A 27,939-nucleotide genomic window follows, 5' to 3' on the forward strand; every position below is an offset into this window, starting at 1 on the left:
GGGAGGGAGAAGGGAAACTGCATGGAAATGGAAGGCAATCCTCAGGGTTATACAAAATGACATATAAGAGGAAAGGAGGGGTAAGACAAGATAATACAAATGGAAGAAATGATTTACAGTAGAAGGGGTAGAGAGAGAAAAGGGGAGGGGAGGGGAGGGGAGGGGGGATAGTAGAGAATAGGACAGACAGCAGAATACATCAGACACTAGAAAGGCAATTTGTCAATCAATGGAAGGGTAACTGATGTGATACAGCAATCTGTATACGGGGTAAAATTGGGAGTTCATAACCCACTTGAATCAAACTGTGAAATATGATGTATTAAGAACTATGTAATGTTTTGAACGACCAACAATAAAAAAAAAAAAAAGTAAAAAAAAAAAAAAGAAAGTAACAGAGGTTGCTAATTTTATGGCAGGTATTCTTAAACCTGTTTGATTTTTGGTGTATGACAGAGTTTAGAAGTAGCATATGCCTCTAACAGTAAAGGAAAGATAGGGCAGATTAATATTTATGTGTAAGCTTACTACAAAATATCAGATTTAAATTAGACTATCTCATAAACTTGGCACAATAAATGATGATTGGATCCAGAGTTAACCTGAAAAAACAAAAATTAAGACAAAAATATACAACCCCCCACTTTTCTCAAATATTAGAAGCTTATCTTAAATAAATTCCCATTCATAATACATAATTGAAAATGGGATGCTAATTTTATTTCTAAAAATCTTTCTGGTTTCCTACCCTAGAAATAAATCTATTACTTCCCACAGCTACAGTATCTATTTCTAATTTATATTATAGTTACAGGAAACGCATTACCTTATTCTTATAAAGGAAAACAAAAATTAGTTATGTGAGTTAAACTACTATTCCTATCTGATTACATAGAATAAGGAAACCACTACTGGTTTTTTATAACTTAAAACTCCTCATTTTAGGGCTGGGGATGTGGCTCAAGTGGTAGCGTGCTCGCCTGGCATGCGTGCAGCCCGGGTTCGATCCTCAGCACCACAAACAAACAAAGATGTTGTGTCCACCGAAAAAACTAAAAAATAAATATTAAAATTTAAAAAGGCAAAAAACTCCTCATTTTAGAATCAGGAAATACCTCCTTCTATCAAGTAGAATGAATGTTCCTGGAGCATATTACTTCTAATTAAAAACTTAGAAACTGGGATAATGCTGGTTATGATAAGTAATAAAATAAACACATTTGCATACGCTTGGATAATCTGTAGAAGGTATTTATTTGCCTATCTAAACACTTTAAGACATAAATGTGTTTTCTAACCTTTCTTGACATTCCATAGTTCCTACGATCACTTGTAATGCAGTTTAAAAGCATCAAGCAGGGGCTGGGGTTGTGGCTCAGAGGTAGAGTACTCGCCTAGCATGTGTGAGGCACTGGGTTTGATCCTCAGCACCACATAAAAATAAAGGTATTGTGTCCACCTATAACTAAAAAATAAATATAAAAAAAATAAAAGCCTCAAGTAAGAGATCTTCAATAGTGCTTTCTATTCTTAGGTCAGTTTGTCAAAAACTAAGTTAAAGAAGCCCATACTTCTTCATCTAATAGTTTTAAATAATTATCCAATAATATTCCTTAATTATATATGCCAGTAAAAGTAAGAGATCAATCAAGTGTGGTGACACATGCCTGTATTTCTGGCTACTTGGGAGGCTGAGGCAAGAGGATTTCAAGTTTGAGGCCAGATAGGGCAATTTTGGAGACCCTGTCTCAAAAAAAAAAAAAAAAAAAAGCAGGGGATTGGCATATAGTCAGTGGTAAAGTGCTTGCTTGGCATGTGAAAGCTATGGATTCAATCTCCAGTACCCACCTCTCATATAAAAAATAAAAGATTAAAATATCTTTTAAACATTCGATTAGAATTTTACAAAACCTGTTGATGCATCCAGGTTTTATCATAACTCATAAAAATGGAACATTTTAGTTGATACCTATTTCAAATTTGGTCAGAACTGAGTTTATGCATAATCCCAATTACTTCTGGGAGCATTTGTTCTTTGTACCACATCTTTGATGTACTCATAGGAAGAAATTTCTAACTTCCTTCCTACATTCATGTTTTTATTTTATTTAAATTCTTTGAGATTAAGATTTAAAAGTCTAATGTTTCTTATAAAATTTAACCAGGTTTGTTAAAATTATAAAATGTATTCTTTTGTTTCAGTAAACTGGGTGTAACTCTAAAATAATAGAGCTACAATTTCTTTTATTTAGAAATCAAATAAAAATAGTTCTTGTTTTAAAAAGCTTTCCTTCACTAATATTTAAAATATACTATTGATAAAGCTAGATGTATAGAGACAATATTAAAATAGTCAATATTCCTTGTCATTGCTATGAAAAAATCTTCAGTGAAAAAAGAATATTAGGACAATTAAAAGATATATTTCAGGCTAGGGTTTTGGCTCAGTGGTAGGGCACCTGCCTAGCATGTGTGAGGCACTGAGTTCAATTCTCAGCACCACATATAAGTAAATAAATGAAATAAAGGTCCATCAACAACTAAAAAAAAATATTTAAAAAAAAGATATATTTTGCAGGCATGGTGGCAGTGGCTCAGGAGGCTGAGGCAGGAGGATCACGAGTTCAAAGCCAGCCTCAGCAAAAAAGCAGGGTGCTATGCAACTCAGTAAGACTCTGTCTCTAAATAAAAATACAAAATAGGGCTGGAGATGTGGCTCAGTGGCCAAGTACCCCTGAGTTCAATTCCCGGTACCCCTCTCCCCAAAAAAGAGATAATTCCAAGCAAATCAGTGTACTGATTGGTATTTTGTACACATCTTTATAAAACCTCTAAAAATGGGCAAGAAAAAACTAGAAAACCTTATATTTTTGACATATCTGGAAAGATGGTAAACACATTTTGAAACAAAATCCTTTCTTGGCAACCGAGCATACTCAGCTACTAGAGACACATGAGTTGTCAGGGGAAAATTCCAGTTCTCTAGGTTCTGGGGAGGCAGATAAATTAAAGGAAATGGAAACATAAGCAGAACATTGGATCTAACATAAAGACTATCTGAAATAAGACAAGGACAATATTGGGCAGTGGGAGCACAGGGAGAAAAACTACCAAACTGATCAGATTTTACTTGTGTTTTCACATAAAACTAAGAAATACTTTGGGTACATACTAAAAGAGTGAGAGAGAAAGTCGGGCAAGAAAACCTCCTGACAGCCAACATACAGTTTCTGTGTCTGCAACTGAGATGATATATATTTCTTAAATTATATTTTTTTCATTGTGGTTTTTCAAAGGGAAATTTAGTCTTATCAATACTGCATTATAATTAAATTAGGATATTATTTTCAGCTTGTACTCTGCAGAAAGTGGGAAAAGGCTCTATATTTCAGTCCAAATAAAATATAACGAGCAAAGCCAATATTAATTTTTTTCTCTGAATCTTTAATTAAAATATAAATAGTTACAATTTGCTAAGCTTTACCCAATTATTAAAACATGACGTTTCTGGGAACTGAAAAAAATTCATCTGAATTCAATCTGTTCACATTTCCATGAACATACTAAACATCAAAATCAGGCTCGTAACCACGTAACCACTCTTTGCCAAGAATATTTGTCTGCTCTAATAGTTTGCAAGTAAAGGGATATGTCACTATTTTGCTTTGGGCTAGATTATGTAAATGAGGCAAATGTGGTAGTTAAAATATAAAAGATATTCAGACTGGTTTAAAATCGAGATCTTTGCAGCAATAAGAGAAAGATCATTTTTCAAGGCCTTGTTGAATTCTCCAGTGTAGTATGAGTTGTTAAAAAAAAAAGTTATGAGGGCTGGGGCTGTAGCTCAATGGCAGACCAGTTGTCTGGCATGGGTGAGGCACTGAATTTGATCCTTAGCACCACATAAAAATAAACAAAAATTAACAAAGGCATACTTCTGTCTACAACTACAAAAAAATTAATAGATACATTAAAAACAAATTATGTAAACATAGAAGGTGTATTTCTATGAAAAACAGCAAATACAGTAGAAAGATCCAATAATATTTTTAAAAGTATGAGTTTCTAGATTCAGTCTTGAAAAAAAATAAACATAGGTATGAATAGTAAAGGTACTATGAATTTCTTCTGAAAGAAAAGAACATATGAAACACAATGCTTTCTTTCCAAAATTATTTAATTGCTATATTAATTACCTCTGTGCTAATATACTGAGTTGAAGCTGCCCGACACTTGAGGCTGAGTTTTGCCACCAGTTGCTCAAAGTCTTTAACTTCACTGAAGCGAAATGCTGTTTTTCCTTTGATGCTAATGATGATAGATTTACTGGAATCATCTGTCTTATCTATTGCTAAGACCTGGAGGGGAGTGAAAAGATAAATAAGAGATTCATATTTTCCCCTTATTGTGACACCTTCAGATAAAATGTGTTTGGCTTACTCTTTTGTGGCTAAAAGTTTTAGTCCATGGTACAATCTACTAAGAAACAGACTTTGTTCAATCACTGGAGAAAGAAAGAAAGAAAGAAAGAGAGAGAGAGAGAGAGAGAGAGAGAGAGAGAGAGAGAGAGAGAGAGAGAAAGAGAGAGAAAGAAAGAAAGAAAGAGAGAGAGAGAAAGAGAGAAAGAGAGAAAGAAAGAAAGAGAAAGAAAGAAAAAGAAAGAAAGAGAAAGAAAGAAAGAGAGAGAGAAAGAGAGAAAGAAAGAAAGAGAAAGAGAGAAAGAGAGAGAGAGAAAGAGAGAAAGAGAGAAAGAAAGAGAGAAAGAAGGAAGGAAGGAAGGAAAGAAGGAAGGAAAGAAAGAAGAAAGAAAGAAAGAGACTAGACTAGTTGCATAAATGATATAATTAACCTCAGTGCAAGTTAATTCATTCTCAAAGAAGAGGTTTAAGTAATGCGTGGCCTTTAAGATTGGCAATAATAATGGAAATTATTCAGTGCTGAACACTGAAAATTTATTTCTGGCTTACACAAAAGCCATCAATTCTATTCTTTCTGAGCAAGTTCATCAAATGTGACATTCTAAATTTTGATATTCATGTTTTAAATATCTGAATGTTCAAGCCCATTTGTGGTTTTTAATTTGTTTTTCTAGTTTTACTTTCAGTAATAACTATAAGGTGTTACTAAAAGGAATTGAGAATATCTCAAAAGCTAGTACTTTTATCCTGAAGAATAATACTGAACACAGAAAATGATTATTTTAAATTACTAAAAGGTTTTGCATTTTGAGTTTCTATTAATTTTTGTTATTACATGACATTTTACAAACTAAAAATTGATATGTAACCAAATTAATGTTACCTCTCGTAAAGGAATGATTACGCTACATAGATTGCCATCCTGGCTAGCAAAGCAGATATAATTTTCTGAGATGCACATTTTTCCATGAGTATTGAAGTGGCTGAATGGTACCCATAACAAACATTCATGTACTTCTTTCAAAGTCTCCTCTTTGGGCAGCCTAAAAAAGGCATTAAATTGCTCACTGTGGGCTCTGTTTTCCAAACCCCTGTAAGAAAGAAACAAAAGGGGGATAGTGGCTCAAATGATGATTCTAAAGTATATGACATGCCTGTATTGATTAATTTAAATACACTGTAAATGAGACAGAGTAGCCAGGTGCAGTAGTGCATGCCTGTAATCCCAGCAATTTGGGAGGCCTAGGCAGGAGGATCACAAGTTCAAGGTTAGCCTCAGAAATTTAGAAAGACCCTAAGCAACTTACTGAGACCCTTTCTCAAAATAAAAATAAATAAATATAAAGGGCTGGGGATGTAGCTCAGTGGTGAAGCACCCCTGAGTTCATTCCGCAGTACTAAAAATAAAAATAAAACAAAGCAGACAGATTAAATACAAAATGCTGTATTCTTCAATGAATTCTGAAATGGAAAAAAGTATGATTCTTAACAAATGCATTTCACTTCTTATTTATTATAGTTTATTTTATTAGAAGATTGATATGTGCACAAGTCTTAAACACATCTATTGTAGAGTGCTTTGCTGGAAGACTATCATTATATTATTATATATTCATAATATGCAACTTGACTAAAACCATTCTCAGCAGACAATAATTTACATATTTGGTCATCAGAAAATCAAGACTTACCCATTTCAAACAAAAGAAAATTTATGGCATCAAAATTTAGAGAGGAAGCTGGGTGTGGTGGCGAACACCTGTAATCCCAGTGGCTTGGGAGGCTGAGACAGGAGGATTACGAGTTCAAAGCCAGCTTCAGCAATGGCGAGACACTAAGCAACTCAATGAGACACTGTCTCTAAATAAAATACAAAATAGGACTGGGGATGTGGCTCAGTGGTTGAGTGCCCCTGAGTTCAATCCCCAGTACCTCCCCCCCAAAAAAATATTTAGAGAGTAAGAATAGTCCTGAATAGTACTGAATTTAATTACTGAAATTAAGTACTGAAATAGTACTGAAATTAAGTGAAATGGAAATTTAAACCAATGTTTAAAAATACCCCAAATAGAGGCAGGCTAAAACAACATTGCTTGTATCGGGTTGTGCACGGAATAGTAGTTAATAAATACAAATGACTTGTTAACTGATACATAAATATATAAATAAAAAAGCAATTGCTTTCAATAGTATAATTTTCCTAGGGGCACTAAATACTTGTGCTAAGCAGTAATGCCATCTGGAGTAATAAGTAAATTATGAAAGTTCTAACTCAAATCCAACCAAGTTAAAACTATATTCATCCTTCCCACATATACTATTTGAATATGGTATTTTAACATGTCTTCAAAATACTCTTGACAAGTATGACCAGGAACCATGTTAATTTTTAAATTATGTAAATTGTAATTTGACAGGTTACTTCACTATTATTTAAAAGAATGATTGTGGTTCATTTATATGAACAGAAAGGGGTCTGTGACATATTATAGTAAGAGAAAAAACTATGTCACGTTCAGTCCCATTCATATATATATTTTTTTCAAATTAAAAAAAATAATGCATTTGGGGCTGGGGTTGTGGCTCAACAGAAGAGCACTCGCCTAGCATGTGCGAGGCCCTGTGTTTGATCCTCAACACCACGCAAATAAAATAAAGGTATTGTGTTTAAAAAACAGAATGCATTAAAAGGACTGTATGGATGGGGCTGGGGTTGTGGCTCAGTGGTAGAGGGCTTGCCTAGCATGCATGAGGCACTGGGTTCAATCCTCAGCATCACTTAAAAATAAAATAAAGATATTGTAACCTCCTAAAACTAACTAACTAAATATATATATATATATATATATATATATATATATATATATATATGGATGGATACACACTAAGAAATATTATTATGCTTCTGTATTGTTAAAATTATAGAAGTAGTCACTGGTGGTGATATAGCTCAGTGGTAGAGGTCTTGCCTACCATGTGTGAGGCCCTGGGTTCAATCCTCAGAATCACAATAATAAAATGAGTAATTATAGAAGTAATACATATTTGTAAAAATAATAAGCAGAGTCAGTAAAGACATTCCATTTTAGAAAAAGTGATTTGGAGACTATAGCTATCAATTATTGTTCTTTTCAACTTTCTAGAAATAAAGATTTAGATATATAAGGTTTTTAATAGTTTCTTTTTTAATGTTTTTTTTTTTTTTAGTTTTAGATGGACACAATAACTTTTTTTTTAATTTATTTTTTCTGTGGTGCTAAGGATCAAACTCAGTGCCTCACACATGGTAGGCAAGTGCTCTACCACTGAGCTACAACCCCAGCTCTTCAATAGGTTCTTAAAAATACACAGACAAAATGGATTTTACTACAGCTTATTTAAATACAAATTGATAATGAATAATTTATTAATAGAAGACCTTCTATAGAAAATTTCAAGGGAAACAAAATGGCTAAAAAGATCATTTATAGCAGCCAATCAAGGAAAAAACTAAAAAGTAAATGTCCAACTAAAATATAACATGAATAGGACTCTTAATCCTATAGAGTACTATTCATAAATCATGTACACTGAGACCTAATTTTGGCAATAAGGTATTAAAAAATTCACCTCTAATCTAATTTCCAGAAAGGCAAGCAGTCTTACAAAGAAATCCTTATGCATCTAGATTTTAGTAATGGTTTAGAAATATTCAAAAGAAACAACTGTACTTGATTAGGGATATTCTGATGTATACATATAACTTTGGCTTAGGTTACTCTTATTCTTTTCCATACAGACTACCTTCATCTTCCTTTCTAGAAACTGGTTGCACAAGCTATTTCTTAAATCTCTCCCTTCCTCCTACGCTTTGGCAAGCTTCTTCCAGTCAACTGTTTGAATATTGAGCAGGAATGAAAGGGCTCTATTCAGTATCAACAAACTGAATCTACTGGCAAATAGCTATATGTCAGATACTTCTGATTTAGGCACTAATAATGATTATTATTTACCTATTGTTTTTATTTTACAAAGTGCTTTCACAAATGTTTAATTCATTCCACATAAGTGCCCTCTAAGATAGAAAAGACAAGATGAGAAAACTGAGATCCTAAGTGTATGACTTATCTAAGAATTGCTCTATTTTTATACTAAAGCCCAGGCATCACTAGCTACATTAACTTGCCTCTTCATTAAAAAAAAAAATCATGCTATTGGGCTAGCTCAACTTGGAAAGTTGAGGCAGGAGGATCACAAGTTGTAGGTCAGGGTGGACAAGTTAGTGAGACTCTCAAAAGAAAAATTTTAAAAGGGATGAAGATGTAGTGGTAGAAGGCTTGCCTAGCATGTCCTGTGTTCAATTCCAGTACTATGAAAATACTATGCTGTCTATAATATAAAAATGATTATTTAAAAAAATAAACAATAAGTTTAACAACCAATTTCAGACCTGAAATCATCTAAACTCCTCACAGAGAAATTTGAAGTTAGACTAATCACATACACACAAATTTCTACATTTCTGAAACAGTCCAGAAAAATCCTGTCTAAATTTCAAAAATTAACTTCTATTCCTTATTTGGATTAAATTTCACAGAGAATTAAATAATTTGTGAAAATGCATATGAATAAACTCATACAAAAACATATCCATGATAACTCCAAATCAAAATTATAATATAACAGTCAACTTTTAATGCTAATCAATGCTATTATTCTTACAAACAATACTTAAAGAAATGAATATTAAGCCTTGAGTACCTTTTGGTAATTTGTAGAGGATCATCAAGGATTGGGTCATTATCAAATGTTTCCTTATCGAAAAGTCTCTTTATGGCATAGTTTGCCAGTTGTTCCATAAGAAGATAGGTTTGGTTAATGTGCAAAAACATTGAAAAGTAGTGATTCTCCCCTTGAGAACATACATGAATACTCTCTGTCAGTATAACATTTGAAGTCTTTTCAAGTTTTGAGACTGCATCCCAGGAGATAATGAGTTTTACTGCAAATAAGAATTGTAAGTAGGCATGATTAAATTCTCAATATTAACTTATGCTCACAAATCAGACCTTTTCAAATAATAACCACTTGAAAAATGCTATGAACAGCTAAAATATTTGAGTTCCAGATTAGTTAAAAACTTGAAACATCACCATGAATATGCAATAATTGGTGATTCTAGTAACAGATAATTTTAAAGAATTAAAATGCTTCTGATTTGATATTTCAATGCTTCTTTATATAATTACTTAATTATATAATCCCTGATGTAAAAGCTGTACATATACTATACACAGTACTGTTTGATTTTTATTTGGGGCTACAAAGTGAGGGGTGAGTCATTAAGTACAATGGCTACTAGATTCATATTGTATGTTTAAAACACGGATTAAAACATGGAATGAAGCAAGCAGGTAATTTATAACAAGGGAAAGAAAGTAGTTATAATGATGCCAGATTGCCATCATGATTTAATATTCATTCACTTCTCACAATATGTGAAGCTTTCTATAAACACTTCTAAAAGCTTCCTATATTAAGCAACCAGTCCTATAAGGATTCTTTCTCTAGATGAAGAGAACTTTTTGATGTACAGTTTAATTACCTTTAATGTCAATCTCATTACTTTTTATATAACCTAACACCACCACAGAGTTAATAGGTCAGCCAGCAAATTCAAAACCGTGATAATCAACAGAAACCACTTACTTTCTGATCCCAACAAAAAAGAATAGAAGCTCAGAAAATTGGTACTAAGATAGAGCCAACCCTGACAAGGAACCCGTCCTTTCCAATAACTACATGAATAATAGGTCACTAATTTCTCCTGCTCTGGTAAACCAAAAGATTTTTCAAACTTCAAAAGGGCTTCTCGAAATTTCTCAGGATCATCTTCTTTTGCAAAAGAATGTTTTTCCTCTTCAGCAATTAATCCCTAGAGGAGACAAAATATTTTCTTAAAAATTCATCATCATGTACAAAAAATAAACTTTATATGTTTGATTGAATACAACTGTTACATATCCATATAGTTACATACAATGTTATACACACACACACACACTATATATATATATATATATATATATGTATATATATATATATATATAAAATATAAACATATATATTTAAAAAATTCTGCTTACCGCTATCCTAAAAGAAATTATATATATATATATATATATATATATATATATATATATATATTTTTTTTTTTTTTTTTCCCTTAGGATAGAGGTAAGCAGAATTTTTTTGGGGGGTTTTGTACTAGGTTTTTTCTAATGCCTCAAGAAGCTACCACAAAAAAAGTATTAAATGTTTTCATTGTGTTGGGGATGTGGCTCAAGCGGTAGTGCGCTTGCCTGGCATGCTTGCGTCCCAGTTCGATCCTCAGCACCACATACAAATAAAGATGTCGTGTCTGCCGAAAACTAAAAAATAAATATTAAAAAATTCTCTCTTTCTATCTCTCTCGCTCTCTCTTTAAAAAAAATATTACTGTGATTATATAGGAAAATGCCTTTTTTAAAAAAAATGTTTTCATTTTCTTTTGAACAAAGGTTTTACTCAAACTGTAAACTCAAGAGATATTGAAATGAAAATATCATTAAAAATACTTACATGGGCACCAATGACAAACCACTGACTTTACAATTAATATTCCCTCTCTCTTTTCTGGTGGTGCTGGGAATGGAATCCAGGGCCTCATACTAGGCTAGCAAGCACTCTACCACTGAGGTATACCTCCAGCTCAGCTTTAGTTTTCCTAAGCATTATTCTGGCAATCATACGTGTGGTTCTACCAATCCTGAAAAGTGCTAGTAAAAGAATGACCTTCCTGCTGAGCATGGTGGCACATGCCTAGAATCTAAGCAGCTCCAGAGGCTGAGGCAAGAGGATTACGAGTTCAAAGCTAGCCTCAGCAAGTTAGCAAAGCCTTAAAAAACTCAGTGAGACTCTGTCTCTAAATAAAAAATACACAAAAAAAGAATGATCTTCCATATAACTTCTGATCCTCATAAAAGATGGTCAAAGGTTTTAGTATTCCATTTACAAAATGTATCTATACCACTTACTCGTATCTTTCCTTGTACAAAATTAGTAATATCTTCATTTGAATCAAACACAGATAAGGTCTTCATGATATTTTGCTCCAACCAATCCCAATGCTGGGTTATTTCTTCTCTGTTGGCTCCTGATTAATAACATAAGAGAATATGACTCAAGGGAAGTCACAACAAAATGGCTGTTGATATTTACAAGCTTACTTTAAAAGGAATGTATCTGCTCACTTTCAGAAATGATAGTCATAAATGAATAAAGGTATTACATTAATTCTATTTCCTCTTTATATGTGGGCATGAATATATTTATCATTATAAATAGAAATAATATATAATGAAAGGGGAAAATTAATTATAGCTCACACAAAAAAGATATAAAATTCTGTAAACAATATAACAGTAACTGATGTTTATTATCTTTTGAGGACATGTAAAATACCAGAAAATATACATACATAATTTAATCCTTGATCTTCAAATAACAACTAGCATATGTTGCCCATCTGTATGGCTGAAAACAGCATGCATATGATGATCCTAGGAACACTGTGTAAATTTGGATTTCAACTGTGGCCACTCAACTTATGAAACCTCTGTTCAGTTACCCCATATGTTAAATAACTTAGTAAACTTACAGCAATTTCATGAATGAGGTTAGAAAACCTGTAGCAAGGTTAAATTCATGTGACTTACTGAATCAGTGTTAGGTGACTTATTGAAAATCAGATTAAATATTAGTTCTAAATTGCTTTAGCAATGTCTGTCAGTCTCCCCTTACCCCCATTTACCTTTAAGGTCTTCCCAGAATCAAGGATAATACAAATATCATTAAAAAGAAGTATCTTGACCTCTTAGAATATTATTTTTTTTGTTTTAGGGATTGAACCCAGGGGTGCTTTACCACTGAGCCACATCCCCAGTCCTTTTTATTTTTTATTTTGAAACAGGGCCTTGCTTAGTTGCTTAGGGCCTCACTAAGTTGCTAAGTCTGGTCTCAAACTTGCGATCCTCCTATCTAAACCTCCTGCATCATTGGGATTAGAGGCATGCACCCACACCCAGCTAGAAAATTTTATAATATATGGAGACTGACACATTAAAATAGTTATTGAAACTGCCAAATTGTTTATTTTCTAAAATTCAGTTAGAATTGCAATCATGTTACTAAAGTTGCCATACCAAGAAATGATCTATAAATAAGAGCCATGAGGAAATTTTAAAGCCTTTATTTTGATCTTTTATGTACATGAAAGCTCACTCACAGGTAATTACTATATTTCTGCATCAGCTTAACTTGGGAGAATATGTTATATAATCATCCTTTACTTTGTTAAGTAGAAAGGACATTTGTTTCTAAATAATTTCAACCAATCAGATTTAGAGTTGAGGTTATAGAATTTTTGTAATGTCCTCGTTATTTAGTTCAAGTGGCATTCAATTTAAAAGAACCAGGAGACAAAAATTAATTATACGTTGTATATTCATACATATGACATGTCTAGAAATTCATATGCTTTTGTTTTTTAAAAGTGTATCTATATTAGAAGAGGAGAGTAAAAGAAAAAAAGAAAAAAGGCAGTACTTCAACATAAAAAGGCCATAAATCTAGAAATTTGAGATTCTAATTTGGACCAGCAATACAATAGCATCAAAAAACAAGAACAAACTGTCACTGTGGGTATTTAAAAACTTATTTTGACTTGTTTTATTAAAAATAATTATCACAATTCCTTTCCTACCCACAATATATATGTGGAAAGATCTGAACTACCCCAGCATGAAAGAATATGTAGCAGGAAAGAATATTTACATTTTAAGGATATGATGCCTTTTTTGAAAAAGTAGGTGTATGAATAAAAAAAAGTTCCATTTTTCAGTCTTATACTTCTTTATGGGACAAGCTTTAAGTTTTGGGATCATATTTAACTTCACATTTTCCTCATTTGAGTTATTAGAAATGAAATATATGAAATAAATATTTCACGGGGAAGGTTCCTTCTTTCTAACAGTTGAATGAAGCAGAAATAAGTTGAAAAAATGAATCATCCAGCAGTAGTACTGACCAAAATCTGCTCAGAATCAGCACTGTTGGATCACATGTTTCTAGTTTCTTACATCACTAGATTTTTTTTTTCCTTTTTGCAGTGCTGGGGATTAACATCACTAGATTTAAAAATTCCTAATATTCTCTTATCCTTAAATAAACAGAGATCTTAATACTCTCCCAAAGCAGATTTGCACACTTAACTAATTTCTAAATCTCAAAACAACTGAAGAGTAGAAATAAATTTGAACATTCAGTTTTTTTAGTATCCTAAAAAATTTGAGTAATACAATTTGAGTAATACATTTTAAAAATCATACTCACCACATGCAATTGACAAGTAAACTTGAGAATCTGGTGTCTGGTGTAAGATGCGAAATGGAGCTACTTTAGCAGTAGAGTCCAAGACTGAATCAAGAGTCCCAACCAGAAGCCCTGTTGTAATAGAAAGATTGCTGAAACTAAACGTTCCAAGAGACAAATAAAATCAATACCACTTCATGTGACAAAAGTAATGAATTTGTTTTTCAACTTTTCTAGCCCAAAGAGCCTTTTTAATAATGTTTTTAAAGAAAAAAATATATTTGGGATGAAAAGATTATCATGTGCTAATATGAGTAGTGTTTGAGAAAAATATCTTTCAATTAGCGAGTAAGTTCAGTTCAATTGTCCAATTCTCACAGTGTATCTGCAGCATTTATATACACCTCCTCCACAAGGTTGTTTGTATAATAGGTAAGAATATAAAATTGTGCACCACAGACTACCTGTATATGAATCCTGCCTCTGTCACTTACTTGTGTCCACTTGAGTACCTGCATTTATCCACATTTATAAAATAAGGAGAGTAAAAAAGAACCTACCACAAATGGTTGCTGTAAAGATTAAGTGAATTATTACATATAAAGCACTTAGGACAATGCTTAGTACACAGCAAAGCACTTAATATTAGTTAAATGTAGTATTATTTAAGAAAATCTTAAATATTTAAGACAAAACCTTGATTAACAATACTTTAATGAAGGGATTTTCTTTTTAACATTTTGTAATTCCTCTATTTGGAATTCAAGGCTCTCACTCAATTAGTCCAACTTTAATTATCTAATTATATTTCCTGCTACTTCCTAGAACAAAGTTTGATATTTTCTTAAACGAATAGCTAATTTTCCCCCTAGGGTCTTTGCTAAACAATTATCTTTTTACTAAGTAATGCTAACAGAATTCTTCTATTCAAGTCCAGCTAATTCAAATTCTATATTTTCTTTAAGACACACTTCCCACATGAAATCTTCATTAGCAACCCCAAGCACTAATGCTTTCCTTTTCTCTGAACACTTATAACACTTCAGTTCCACATTACACAACCTAGCATTAGGTAATTAGACTGGTTATTACAACTACTTTCTAAGGTGCATAATTATTTGTTTCTCCTTATCTAGATTATTAGGTCTGGGGACAATAACCATGTTTTCTACCTCTGGGTCTGTATCCTTAGCTTTCAACATATGCTGGGCACAATAAGGACATAATTTGTTCACTTAATTGTGAACAAAGTTAAGCAAAGTTAATGGGATGGCCTTGACATATTAAATCTACTTTCTTTCCCAGAAGCTTTGATTTTTGGATTTTGATTTTACTCCATGAGGTATTTCCCTTTAATTTAGCATACAGATTTTTGAAAAAATATATAAATCAGGCTTTGGGCTCTTTTCCCACTTAAGCAGAGTTAAGATTTCAAGAAAACTTTAAATGAGAATATATGTAGGTTGATAGATGTGAGATAGAAAGTTATTATAAGCATAGAGGAAAGTAAATTACAGGATTAGAAGATAAACAAAGAGATAAAGGGAAATTTGGCTCAGCTAAAAAGATCAGAAAGAGTGGATGTAGGAATAGATTTTTTAAAAAGTGAAAATGGATCACAAATATAGCATACTATGAGTTAGAAATCTGACAGAGTATTTTGAGAATGGGGACAAAGTATCAAGAGAGAAAACACTTGAAATGGCAACATATAGATGATATAGAAAAGAAGTTATGTGATAATAAAAAGTTAGGATATGGGCCGGAGATGTAGCTCAGTGCTGTAGCTCTGGCCAGCATACAGAAGGCCCTGGGTTGAATCCTCAGCACTGCAAAAAAGAAAAGAAAAAAAGAAAGTGAAATTATGAACTGAAAATTTTGTTTATAAAACAGAAATCAGAAGACCCAAACAAGTATTATAGAAAAGGAAGATTTGGGGAAGAGAGAACAGGAATGAGGAGGCAGGACAGAGGAAATGATGATACTTCAATTAATAATGAGAGAATTATTGAAGGATTTGGGGATAAAAGGAAAAATAACCTTATCACTTTCAGTGGTTAAGTAGTGACTAAGAGAAACTGGAGATTTGATCAAGGAAAAGACAAATGGGACTTAACATATATGGGCAGTGTCCTAAGAGAAAGTGTTTGAAATGGAGTGTCAAGAAATGGAGAAAAGGAGAATGTTCTCAACAAAAAGGCAAGAGAGTGAAAACATTAAAAAGTAAGATAAAAGAGTGACAATGAAAGAAAGCTAAAAGAGGTAAATGTCTCCAGGTTGAAAAATAGAACCAAGTGTGTATAAATAAATGTATATATAAATGTATAGACAAAATTGTCAATATAAAGGAATTATAATTTCAAATTAAAGCTGGACAGTTTTAGCTGTTGATAATTTTCTCTTCCAAGAATTTAAATTCTAAAAAATGGTTTCAAAAAGAAAATTTCAAATTTATAAGGAAAACCATTTATATATTTATTTTACACAATTTGTAACAAAACTAGCTCACACCTATTTCTGTATTCACACATACTGTAAAAAGTAGTATTAGAAGAATAGGAGAAAAAACAAAGGGGTAAATAAAAATTTGGCTCAGGTGAAAGACAACAGTGGCAGTGTGGAAGTGTGAGGAGGCATGGAATCATTCCTGAGTGATATAACAATTAGTACTCTGATAAGTTTTGAGACTGAGGATAAGGTGGTCAAAATCACTGGCAAGAAAGGCCATTTTTTTTGCAGCAGAAATGTTTACAAGATTATATGGGCATTAGACTATGTAAAAAAGGAAAATGTTCCGTTTTTGTAAGTGCATGAAAGTAGGCAGTTAATATAAACTATGCAACAAATAATTTGGAAGCTAGCATAAGAATACATTTCCAGTCACTCAGGGAATACTTCCAGCTCATTAAGCTGTAATCATCATCAACTCTCTGCAAGTCATTCAGGAATTAATATGTGCCAATGTTGTTATAAAAGTACAAGAAGATAAGCAGACAACATTGGGTTGCTTTTCCATATACAGAGAGGTTTATCATCTAACAACCTGATTATTCAAGGTCACTAACCAGCCTGCACCTGGGAAATCCTATGGCTATACTGAATTGGGAAGAGTATAGATACCGTCTGTCCACTGCATAACAGAACAAGAGATCTTAAAAATATCAATTTAAATCAGCCTTTGACTATAACTAAGGTAGCAATCAATGCTCTAGATCCTGGTAAAGGTCTATGAAACTTTGGTAGCATCTTGCCATTACAAGTGACACCCACTGTTATGACTGGAATATGAGGGGTCCTCCAAAAGCTCCTGTGTTAACACAGGAATATTAAGAAGCAATGTGATTAGATTATGAGAGCTATAATCTAATCACACCATCCTAGTTTGAATGGTAACTGTAGGCAGTTGGGCTGGAGAAGATGTGTCATGGGGACATGTCCTGAAAGGGTGCATCTCCCTATGGCCCCTTCCACCCACCCCTCTCTGCTTCCTAACCCTGCCATAAGCTGAGTAGCTTTCCTCCACTGGACCCTTCCCCCATAATGCTTTGCCTTATTTTGGGGCCAGAGCAATTGAGTCAAAGGACCAAGACCTCTGAAACTGTAGCTCCCAAATAAACCTTCCCTCCTTTAATTTATCCTTGTCAGGTATTTTGGTCAGAGACACAAAATCTGACTAAAACCACCACCTTCTTGAGGAAACTCACCCCCATAATTGATGTGAAATACTTTTTATTAAATGTCACAGAAACATAACAAAAATACAGGTTCTATGTTTCTTAAAAATTTTGGCACTTTTTTTAAAATAAACAATGATTATTGTTCAAGCACCATTTTTTAGGCTGAATAAAGAACTGTAGACTTTGGAGAAGAAAAATATGCCAACAGTTCATGTAATCCAACCTTCATCACATTCATTTCTTCTACAGCATTCCTGACAGAAAGTCTAGCTTTATCTTTGAGTAACTCCAGACTTTACATTTCCCAAGGCAGCCTATGACACTGGTGAGAATTTTTATTAATTAGAAAATCCTTTCAAAAATATGGAAATATTTATATATCAAAATATGATAACTTCTAGGGCTTATGATTTATGCATAGGGCCCAGTGCTGAGAAGGACCCTGTACATGGCTTAATGCTCTGTTGTTACTGTCTTGAAATTCTTAAATTTTTTTGTGTGTATGGTACTGGGGATTGAGCCCAAGGGGAGTTCTACTACTGAGCTACAACTCCTGCATATTTTATTTTATGAGACAGGGTCTTACTAAGTTTCACCATACTGACCTCAAACTTGCAATTTTCCTGATTCAGCATCTTAAGTAGCTGGGATTACAGGTGTATGCCACCATACCTGACAAAAGTCTTAATTTTTGAACAAGGAGATTTAATTTTCATTTTGCAGTGGGCCTCACACATTAGCTAGCCAGGCCTGATTAGGCAGTTTTCTCTAGGCATTGAGATCATGGGTGATCAATACTTTTTGTATTTATACATATTTTTTGAAAATTTTACAATAGATACTTTTTAACACTTAAGATAGAAAAACAAAGCCAGCCATGTTTACTTGTCAAAATAAATAAATAAAAAGGAAAAGGAAGGCTTTTGTTAAGATAAATAAAATTCTTTTTCGTTGCAACCTCAAGATAATACAAAACATACTCTATTGAATGTAATAGGTCTTCAAATATTATGAATATAGATATCATATTTTCTCTTATTCTTTTCTTCTAGTGTACAATATACCAGGCTCTTTCAACTGATTATGAGATTGTCCAAGTCTCTTATTATTTCTTACACTATTCTCTTAATGTACTTGTTTGTCAAAGGTTCTTTTAAAATGTGTCATTCAAACCTGAATATCAGATAAGGTCTGAACAAAAACAGGTGTTTTATACTGTGGGCTCCATAGTTCTTCTAATACAGTCTAAGATTATTATACTAGATTTATTGGCCACTACCTCATATTATCATACTAAAACTGTGATCAGAGATACTTTGACCCTTTTGATAAACATAAGCACCAACCTGACCTGTTCTGACAACTTTTTATGAAAAACTAAAATGCAGTTTACATGTACCCATTTAAATTTCATCTTACCAATTTCAGCTGAACATTCCAATTTGTCCAGCTCTTTTTTATTTTTTTAAAATATTTACTTTTTAGTTGTAGTTGAACACAATACAATATTTATTTATTTTTATGTGGTGCTGAGGATCGAACCCAGTGCCTTGCACATGCTAGACGAGCACTCTACCGCTGAGCCACAACCCCAGCCCTATCCAGCTTTCTGAATCTTGATTTTTTTAATCTTCCAAGATAGTGATTATCAGTCTAAACTAGAAAACGGAATCATTTGGAAGAGTTTTTAAAACTTAAGTTTTAAAAATACTGAAGCCCCAAAATTCTGATTTAATTGATATGAGGTAGGACCTGTATATACTATTTTTTCCTTAATTTTGTATTACAAAATTTTTAAACATAAAAATTTAATTACCAGCAACATCTAGCTGATTGGCTCCTCTGCGGTGATGTTCATTGGGCTGTTTCCCTGCCCTTCAGACTACGGAACTGCTCATTGGGGGACTTTTTTGGCTCCGCCCACGCGACCCAGCCAATCGGCCTCAAGAGCAGGAGGATTATGGGAGGTGGGGGGTTTTTGTGGGGTGAGAGGCTGGTGGAAGCCGGTGGTGGCAGTTGGGCTCTGAGGGTTTTTTCCTTTGGAGCTGTTTTGCTTGGCGTTTGTAGTTCTAAAAATAAAGTTAGTTTCTTTTGATAAGTGGCTCCTGAATTGTGCCCAGCCAGACTGCGGCATTTGGTGGCTCGCATGGGGAGCGACTGAGGGTAAGTAAACTGCTCGCCCCTGAGGGCAGGGCGAGAGGATGGGTAGCCATTCTAAGTTTCCTCTTTTGTTTTGCTTCATTTTTGTTTTAAGTTGCTTGTCCCTGGAGATGAGTGAGACGGAAGGAAAACTGCTCACATCTAAGGAACAGATAGGGAGAAAGGTCGGATGGACATTTCAGTCCCTGGAGATGAGTGAGACGGAAGAAAAGCCGCTCACAACTGAGGAAAAACTATTTGCGTGTGAGGAACAGATAGGGAGAAAGGACGGATGGACATGTCAGGAGGATAGAAAGGCTATAATGATTTTGTGTTGTTCCAACTTTATTTCATTCTGTCTCGGTTTGGTTTGGTGTTATCTTGCTGGGTTGTATTATAGTAGAAATACGGGATCAGCAATTAGTAAAAAAACAAACCGAAAGAGTGTTAAGTAAATTGTTAGAGCAAGGAGGCTTCCCAATAAAATCAAGAGCAGTCAGGGCATACGTTGATATAATACAAAAATATAGCCCATGGCTTTTTAAGGAGGAGTTGTTAGATATATCACAATGGAACCATCATGGTGAGGATTTAAAAAGAATAGAAAAGAACAACCCAGGGACTCTGCCAGTTGGCACATTGCCATTGTGGACGAACGTATCTAGTTTGCTTAGTCCAAAGCCTTCAGATCAGACAAAGGTAGAGGAAGGAGAAGACATATTGATTCAAGTAAAAGAGGTCTCTCAAGTTAGTCAGAATGAAGAAAAGATTCAAGTACAAGAGAAGGTCTTTCGAGCTAGTGAGACAGAGGAAGGAAGTTTAGAGCAGAAAAAGCCATCAGGGGAAAAGTTACAACAGGAGACTGCTAATAACACCTTTCTATCAGAGAGCGAAAGTCTCCAACCAACAGCACCACCTCTACAGGAGACTGCTACTAACAGCATTCTATCACCAGAGGGCATAAGTGTCCAATCAACAGCACCACCTCCATATGCTAAGAGACTCCCAACCCCTGCAGTTGATAGTTGGGATCCTGAGACAGGATCTCAAGTATGCCCTGTATTTGAGGTAGGAGGGCAGCGAATTTACCAGGGTTTAAATTTCAAATCAGTGAAGGAGCTAAAAGAGGCTGTAACAACCTATGGTCCTCAAGCACCCTTCACTGTAAGCTTGGTCGAATCCATTACCAACTTAAACATGACACCAGCAGATTGGGCTAATATTTGTAAAGCTGTGCTAACTGGAGGACAATACCTGTTATGGAAGGTTGCCAATGAGGAATTTTGCAAGGAGATGGCTAGGCGAAATGCAGCAGCTGGTTATCCTCAGAGAAATCTAGATATGTTGTTAGGAAAGGGACCTTATGAGGATCGGCAGCAACAACTTGCATATGATCCTGGTGTATACTTACAAATTGCTGTAGATGCACTTAAGGCATGGAAGACTTTACAAGGACATGGAGGTTTACAAGGTCAATTATCTAAGATAATACAAGGAGCTAGTGAACCTTACGCTGAATTTGTAGATAGGCTTATTCAAACAGCTACCAGAGTTTTTGGGAATACAGAACAAGCAATGCCATTAATAAAACAACTGGCTTATGACCAAGCAAATCGTTGGTGCAGAGATATCATTAGACCATGGAAACAGGAAGATTTAAACACATATATTAAATTATGTAGAGACATTAATGAACAAGAGCAAGTCATGGCAGCTGCAGTAAAACAGGCTTTAGATGCCAGAGACATTAATGAACAAGGGCAAATTGTGGCAGCTGCAGTAAAACAGGCTTTAGATTCCAGGCCAAGAACATGCTACAATTGTGAACAAACAGGACATTTTAAAAGGAATTGCCCCATAGGAGGAGGGTTTAACAAAACTAGGTATCAAAGGAGTAGAATACCGGGTATTTGCCCACGATGCCGTAGAGGGAGACATTGGGCTAATGAATGCCGTTCTCAAACCACCATAGAGGGTACTCTATTATCAAAAAACGAACAAGGACAAGGTGTTTATCCACAATATCGTGGACAAAGGCATCAGGCTCCATTGCCAAAAAATGGACAGGGGGCCCCAATGCTCCGGGGCCCCAAACCACAAATATACGGAGCACTGGAGGAAACCAGCAACCCCAGCAACCCCATCAGGGTAGTGCCCAGGACATCAGATCCCTCATCAGACAAACCAGAGGGAGCGCAGGGTTGGACATCTGCGCCTCCACCAGATCAGTACTAACTCCAGAGATGGGAGTTCAAATCATTCCCACAGGGGTGAAAGGACCTCTTCCCAAAGGAACAGTAGGCTTATTATTGGGACGCAGCTCTTCTACTCTAAAAGGACTTTTGATAAGTCCTGGGGTAATTGATCCCGATTATGAAGGTGAAATAAAAATTATAGCCAGTTCTCCAAAGGGTATATCAGTAATTTCACCAGGAGATATAATAGCACAGTTACTAATAATACCAAGCCTACATGATAAATTTTCCAGTCATGCTGTAGAAAGAGGTTCCAAGGGATTAGGCTCCACAGGTGTAGATTGGGCTATGCTTTCTTTAAATTTAGATTCTCGCCCCATGCTAAAACTAAATATTCAAGGACATGAATTTAATGGGCTACTGGATACAGGTGCAGACCTTAGCATCATCTCTCATCAAGAATGGCCAAAACATTGGCCATTACAACAAGCCACTCAAACGCTTCGAGGCCTAGGAGTGGCGAATAATCCCGATAGAAGTGCAATGGTATTAGATTGGAAGGATCCTGAAGGATGTGAAGGAACTATACAGCCATATGTATTGGATCATCTTCCTGTAAATTTATGGGGACGAGATGTCTTAGATCAATTAGGTTTGACATTAACAAATAATATCAATCAAAATGCACCTTCTATTATGGCTAGACAAGGTTTTAGGAATGGAAAAAGATTAGAAAAACAAGAACAAGGTATAGCAGCACCAATACAAATAAATCAAGGAACAGACAGACATGGGTTGGATTTTCACAAAGGGCCACTGAGACAATAAAAATTACATGGAAATCAGAAAGACCAGTATGGGTTCCTCAGTGGCCCTTGACTAAAGAAAAGATATAAGTAGCCCATGATCTGGTCAAACAACAATTAGCGGAAGGACATATACAACCTTCTGTATCTCCCCTTAATACTCCCATTTTTGTCATCAAAAAGAAATCTGGTAAATGGAGATTATTGCAAGATTTAAGAGCCATTAATAATGAAATGGTCATTATGGGACATGCTCAATCGGGGATTCCTCAGTTGTCTGCTTTGCCAAAAACTTGGTATGTTTTAGTTATAGATATTAAAGATTGTTTTTTTTCAATTCCAATTCATCCTGAGGATAGTCCACGTTTTGCATTTACTATCCCTGCACTAAATCATGAAGGTCCTGATCAGAGATATGAATGGAAAGTACTCCCTCAAGGGATGGCTAACAGCCCAACTATGTGTCAAATTTATGTTAACAAAGTAATCCAGCCACTTAGAAATCAAAATCCTGAGCTACAAATATTTCACTATATGGATGACATATTATTAGCACACAAAGCTAAAAACACATTGCTAAAATGTTATGCCACACTTACAAACTTATTAAAAAATTTTAATCTAGAGATAGCAGTAGATAAAGTACAATTAAATTTTCCAATTAATTATTTGGGAGTTCTATTATCCTCAACCATGGTCCGTCCACCAAAAATTCAAATACGAGTAGATCAACTCAAATCACTTAATGACTTTCAAAAGTTATTAGGAGACATAAATTGGATAAGGCCTTATCTAGGTATTCCAACAGGAGAATTGGGACCTTTATTTGATATCCTAAAAGGTCCATCAGATCCAAATTCACCCCGAATGTTAACGCCTGAAGCAAGAAAGGCATTAAAAATCATTGAAACATATATGGAAAATATGCATTTGGATAGAATTGATATAAGTTTGCCTTTATTATTTATTGTACTACCAACAAAAAATATTCCTTCAGGAGTATTTTGGCAAGAAGGTCCATTATTATGGATACATTTATCTTATTCTCCTAACACTATTCTTACTAGGTATCCTGAGGCTGTAGGACAATTAATACTCAAAGGAATAAAAACAGCAAAGGCAGTGTTTGGAATTTCTCCTAATAAAATTATTACTCCATATACTATGAATCAAATTGATGAATTAGCTAATGAGTTAAATACTTGGGCAATAATCATGTGCAAATCTAATGTTTCATTTGATAACCACTTACCATCTAATCCTTTATTATCTTTTTGGTCATTGCATCCTGCAATTTTTCCAAAAATGACAAGAAAAACACCTATCATGAATGCTCCAAATATATTCACTGATGGATCAAATAATGGTACAGCAGCAATAGTTACACCTGATCGAACTTTTACATTTTTAGTACCCAAACAATCAGCTCAAAAGGTAGAGCTTAATGCAGTATTACAAACTTTTGTGATGTTTAAAGATTCTGTATTTAATTTATTTTCTGATAGTCAGTATATAGTTAATGCTATAGTATCCCTTGAAGATGCTGGTAGGATTTCCCCTTCTTCTACTGTTTTCTGTTTGTTTTCCACTATACAAAGTTTAATCTGGGACAGAAAAGATCCATTCTTTATAGGACATATCAGGGCACATACAGGATTGCCTGGAGCCCTTAGTTTGGGCAATGATTTAGCAGATAAAACTACACATGACGTACATATTTTCTCTATACTAGAAGAAGCTATAAATTTTCATAAAAGGTTCCATGTCAATGCTAATACTTTACAAAAGCGTTTTAAAATAACTAAGGAACAAGCTAGACAAATAATAAAACAATGTCAAAATTGTGTGACCTTTTTACCACAAGTTAATCTTGGAGTCAATCCTAGAGGATTGATACCTAACCATATTTGGCAGATGGACGTCACACACTTGCCAGAATTTGGAAAATTAAAATATTTGCATGTTACAGTTGATACTTCTTCTGGATTTTTGATGGGCTCCCTTCATGCTGGAGAAAAAACTAAAGATGTTATAGCTCATTGCTTACAAAATTTTGCCACTATGGGCATTCCAAAACAGTTAAAAACAGATAATGCCCCTGGTTATACGTCTACTTCTTTTAAACAATTTTGCTCATCATTTGGCATTACTCATGTAACAGGAATCCCATACAATCCACAGGGACAAGGCATAGTTGAAAGAGCTCATCAAACTATTAAAATGTACTTATTAAAGCAAAAAGACGGAATTGGGAAGGGGTATATATTCCCCAAAGATAAACTTAAAATAACCCTTTTTACTCTAAACTTTTTAAATTTGGATTCATCAGGACTTAGTGCTGCAGAAAGGCATATGTGTCCAAAAAATGTACATAAGCCCAAAGTACTTTGGAAAGATATTCTAACAGGACAATGGAAAGGTCCTGACCCAGTAATTGTCTGGAGTTGGGGGCCTGTTTATATGTTTCCACAGGAAGAACAGCATCCGATTTGGATTCCGGAGAGATTAACTAAAATCCTGACCCAGTGATTGTCTGGAGTCGGGGGTCTGTTTGTGTGTTTCCACAGGGAGAACAGCAGCCAATTTGGATTCCAGAGAGATTAACTAAAGCGAATTCTACAGACCAAAAAGAAGATGATTTGGCTCAAATCAATAACAGCTGATATCCAAAACTCCAATTTGGCTATCCTTACATCTGCGACAGAACCAGGATGCTTTTTTCAATATCTGTTTTATTATTGCCCTTTCCCATATCATGAATTTCTATTTTGTTTTTTGAGCTCATACAGACCTAGGTTAATGTTTTGCTGATCAGTTCTATTTTTTTTTTGACTATAGAGTTTTTAAACATTGCAATGGAGATTTCACCTGTAAAAAGTTATAAGGCCTTTACCATTATGTTATGTGTTGTATGTTTTATATTATGTGTGCACACTTGTGTTTTGTGTTATATGTTTGAATGTACGTATGTCCATATATCATATATGATGAGCGCTCATAAAAAAAATGGATCCAAAAAATTTTTTTTATTCACGTGATTTAAATGGTTTAATTTAAATTGGGTAAATAACTGTTAAGAATTATTTTAATATATAAAAAAGGAGGTTAACAGATCTGTTTGTTTACTTTCACCTATCCTTTTCATTATATTTAATAATTCTTTTCAAGATAATGTAAATTGTTAAGAAAATTGTTTTCTTTTAGTGCCTTCTAGAATGTTACACAATTATTAATATTAACCATTATTGCCAAAATTCCTATCTTCATCCCAGTGCAGGTGAAGATAATGTAAATTGTTAAGAAAATTGTTTTCTTTTAGTGCCTTCTGGAATGTTACACAATGTTTTCTTTAGCCATTATTGCCAGAATTTCTATCTTTATCCCAGTGCCAGTGAAGACAATGTAAATTGTTAAGAAAATTGTTTTCTTTTAGTACCTTCTAGAATGTTATATAATTTTTTCTTTAGCCATTATTGCCAGAATTCCTATCTTCATCCCTGTGCCAGTGAAGACAAAGATAAAACTAATCTACAGTTTCTGCAATAGCCATCACTGAACCGCTTACAGAACTTGCCTAAACTATGTGTCACTTGTATGCATTGTAAACTCACTTGTATGCATTGTGAACTATCTGTTGGTGCAGCGACTTGTGGTAGTGTTGGAGTATTTTTGCTGATGATGTCATCGGTGGTACAATTTTTCCAACAAGAGCTGTCAATTGGCTTGGTATATCTTCCTCCCTTCTGCTTGTCATGATCGTTCAGCTATTTGGGGGTCAACAGAGGTGAGGCAAAGAACCTCACCCCCCCGCTGGTACCTCTCCACAGGTGTGGCTGTATACTGGACCGGTAGTTAATGACGGGTAAGATCCATTACAATGGTACCAACCTAAGACAGGAGGCTGATGCCCTGAGGTCAGCTCATCCGAAGACGGGTAAGGACCATATGTAGTATTGGACAACCTAAGGCAGGCACGGTCCCTGAGCCACATGCTTGTTGTTTAAACAGAGAGGGGGAGATGTTGAGAGCCACAGCCAAAGGGGCCCCAGCAAACTTCCAGCTGCCGGCTGATGATTGGCTCACAGTGGCCCCAGCAACATCTAGCTGATTGGCTCCTCTGCGGTGATGTTCATTGGGCTGTTTCCCTGCCCTTCAGACTGCCAGCTGATGATTGGCTCACAGCGGCCCCAGCAACATCTAGCTGATTGGCTCCTCTGCGGTGATGTTCATTGGGCTGTTTCCCTGCCCTTCAGACTATGGAACTGCTCATTGGGGGACTTCTTTGGCTCCGCCCACGCGACCCAGCCAATCAGCCTCAAGAGCAGGAGGATTATGGGAGGTGGGGGGTTTTTGTGGGGTGAGAGGCTGGTGGAAGCCGGTGGTGGCAGTTGGGCTCTGAGGGTTTTTTCCTTTGGAGCTGTTTTGCTTGGCGTTTGTAGTTCTAAAAATAAAGTTAGTTTCTTTTGATAAGTGGCTCCTGAATTGTGCCCAGCCAGACTGCGGCAACATGGTAATTAAGTTCTATGTACCTATCACCTGCTTTAATAATTATCAACACTTTTATTTATCCCTTCTGGAGTATTTTAAATAAAACCTCAGACATAATATCATTTCATCCACAAATATTCTAATTTGGTTTAAAAGGCCCTCAGATGAATCTACCATGCAGCCAGTGTTACTATTCTATGGCAGAATACAATTCTATGGCATTAATTGTCCACTTTACTCTGGGACATTTGAAAATTTGTAAACATTTCTTTTGTTCTGGAGACCAATGATAATGATGAACAAGAAGGACCAAGAGCTTAGTATTGAAGCAGACACCATTTAAAAACCATAGCTTGAAAAAAATCGGTAAAAAATTAAATAAAAACAAAAGTAGAAGAAAAAAAAACAGTCACAGCCTGAAGATGCTGTGTTCACTGTCAATGTTCCACTTTAGTACACAAACTAAAGTGTAATTTAGTTTGACAAGTGGCTCTTTCTAGATTGAGGGCACAATGTAAAACAATACTGCTGTAGATGCAAAGGAGTCATGTAAATGAACCTCCTAAGTACAAACAAGATTTATTTCATTCTAAGTAAAATGTTCAATTACAAATTTTGGCCATAGTAATAACTGCTAGAACCTTACAGCAGATAAAATTTATCTCGTCATAAGTTTTCATGCTTACAAAGTCAAACCAGTACTCCTTTACTGAATTTTTTATAATCTCAACTTCATTAAATATTAATGAACACACTAATTAGTCATCTGCCAATATACTTAGTAAAAAATATAATCAAATAAGAGAAAGTAGTGCACTCAACAGAG

At 34.7% G+C, this 27,939-nt stretch overlaps 1 protein-coding gene across 1 annotated transcript in view; it reads right to left on the reverse strand.

Moving 5' to 3' along the window:
* Positions 1-27,939, reverse strand: part of Tbc1d8b (TBC1 domain family member 8B) — a 73,615-nt gene that overhangs the window by 35,769 nt on the left and 9,907 nt on the right. The window contains exons 2-7 of the mRNA XM_026402668.2: positions 13,830-13,940; positions 11,474-11,592; positions 10,107-10,332; positions 9,159-9,399; positions 5,302-5,509; positions 4,197-4,358 (exon numbers count right to left, since the gene is read on the reverse strand). Coding sequence (XP_026258453.2) covers positions 4,197-4,358; positions 5,302-5,509; positions 9,159-9,399; positions 10,107-10,332; positions 11,474-11,592; positions 13,830-13,940 — 1,067 coding nt within the window. The remainder of the gene's footprint in view (positions 1-4,196; positions 4,359-5,301; positions 5,510-9,158; positions 9,400-10,106; positions 10,333-11,473; positions 11,593-13,829; positions 13,941-27,939) is intronic.

The sequence above is a fragment of the Urocitellus parryii genome, chromosome X, assembly GCF_045843805.1.
Source record: "Urocitellus parryii isolate mUroPar1 chromosome X, mUroPar1.hap1, whole genome shotgun sequence".
NCBI classification, from domain to species: domain Eukaryota; kingdom Metazoa; phylum Chordata; class Mammalia; order Rodentia; family Sciuridae; genus Urocitellus; species Urocitellus parryii.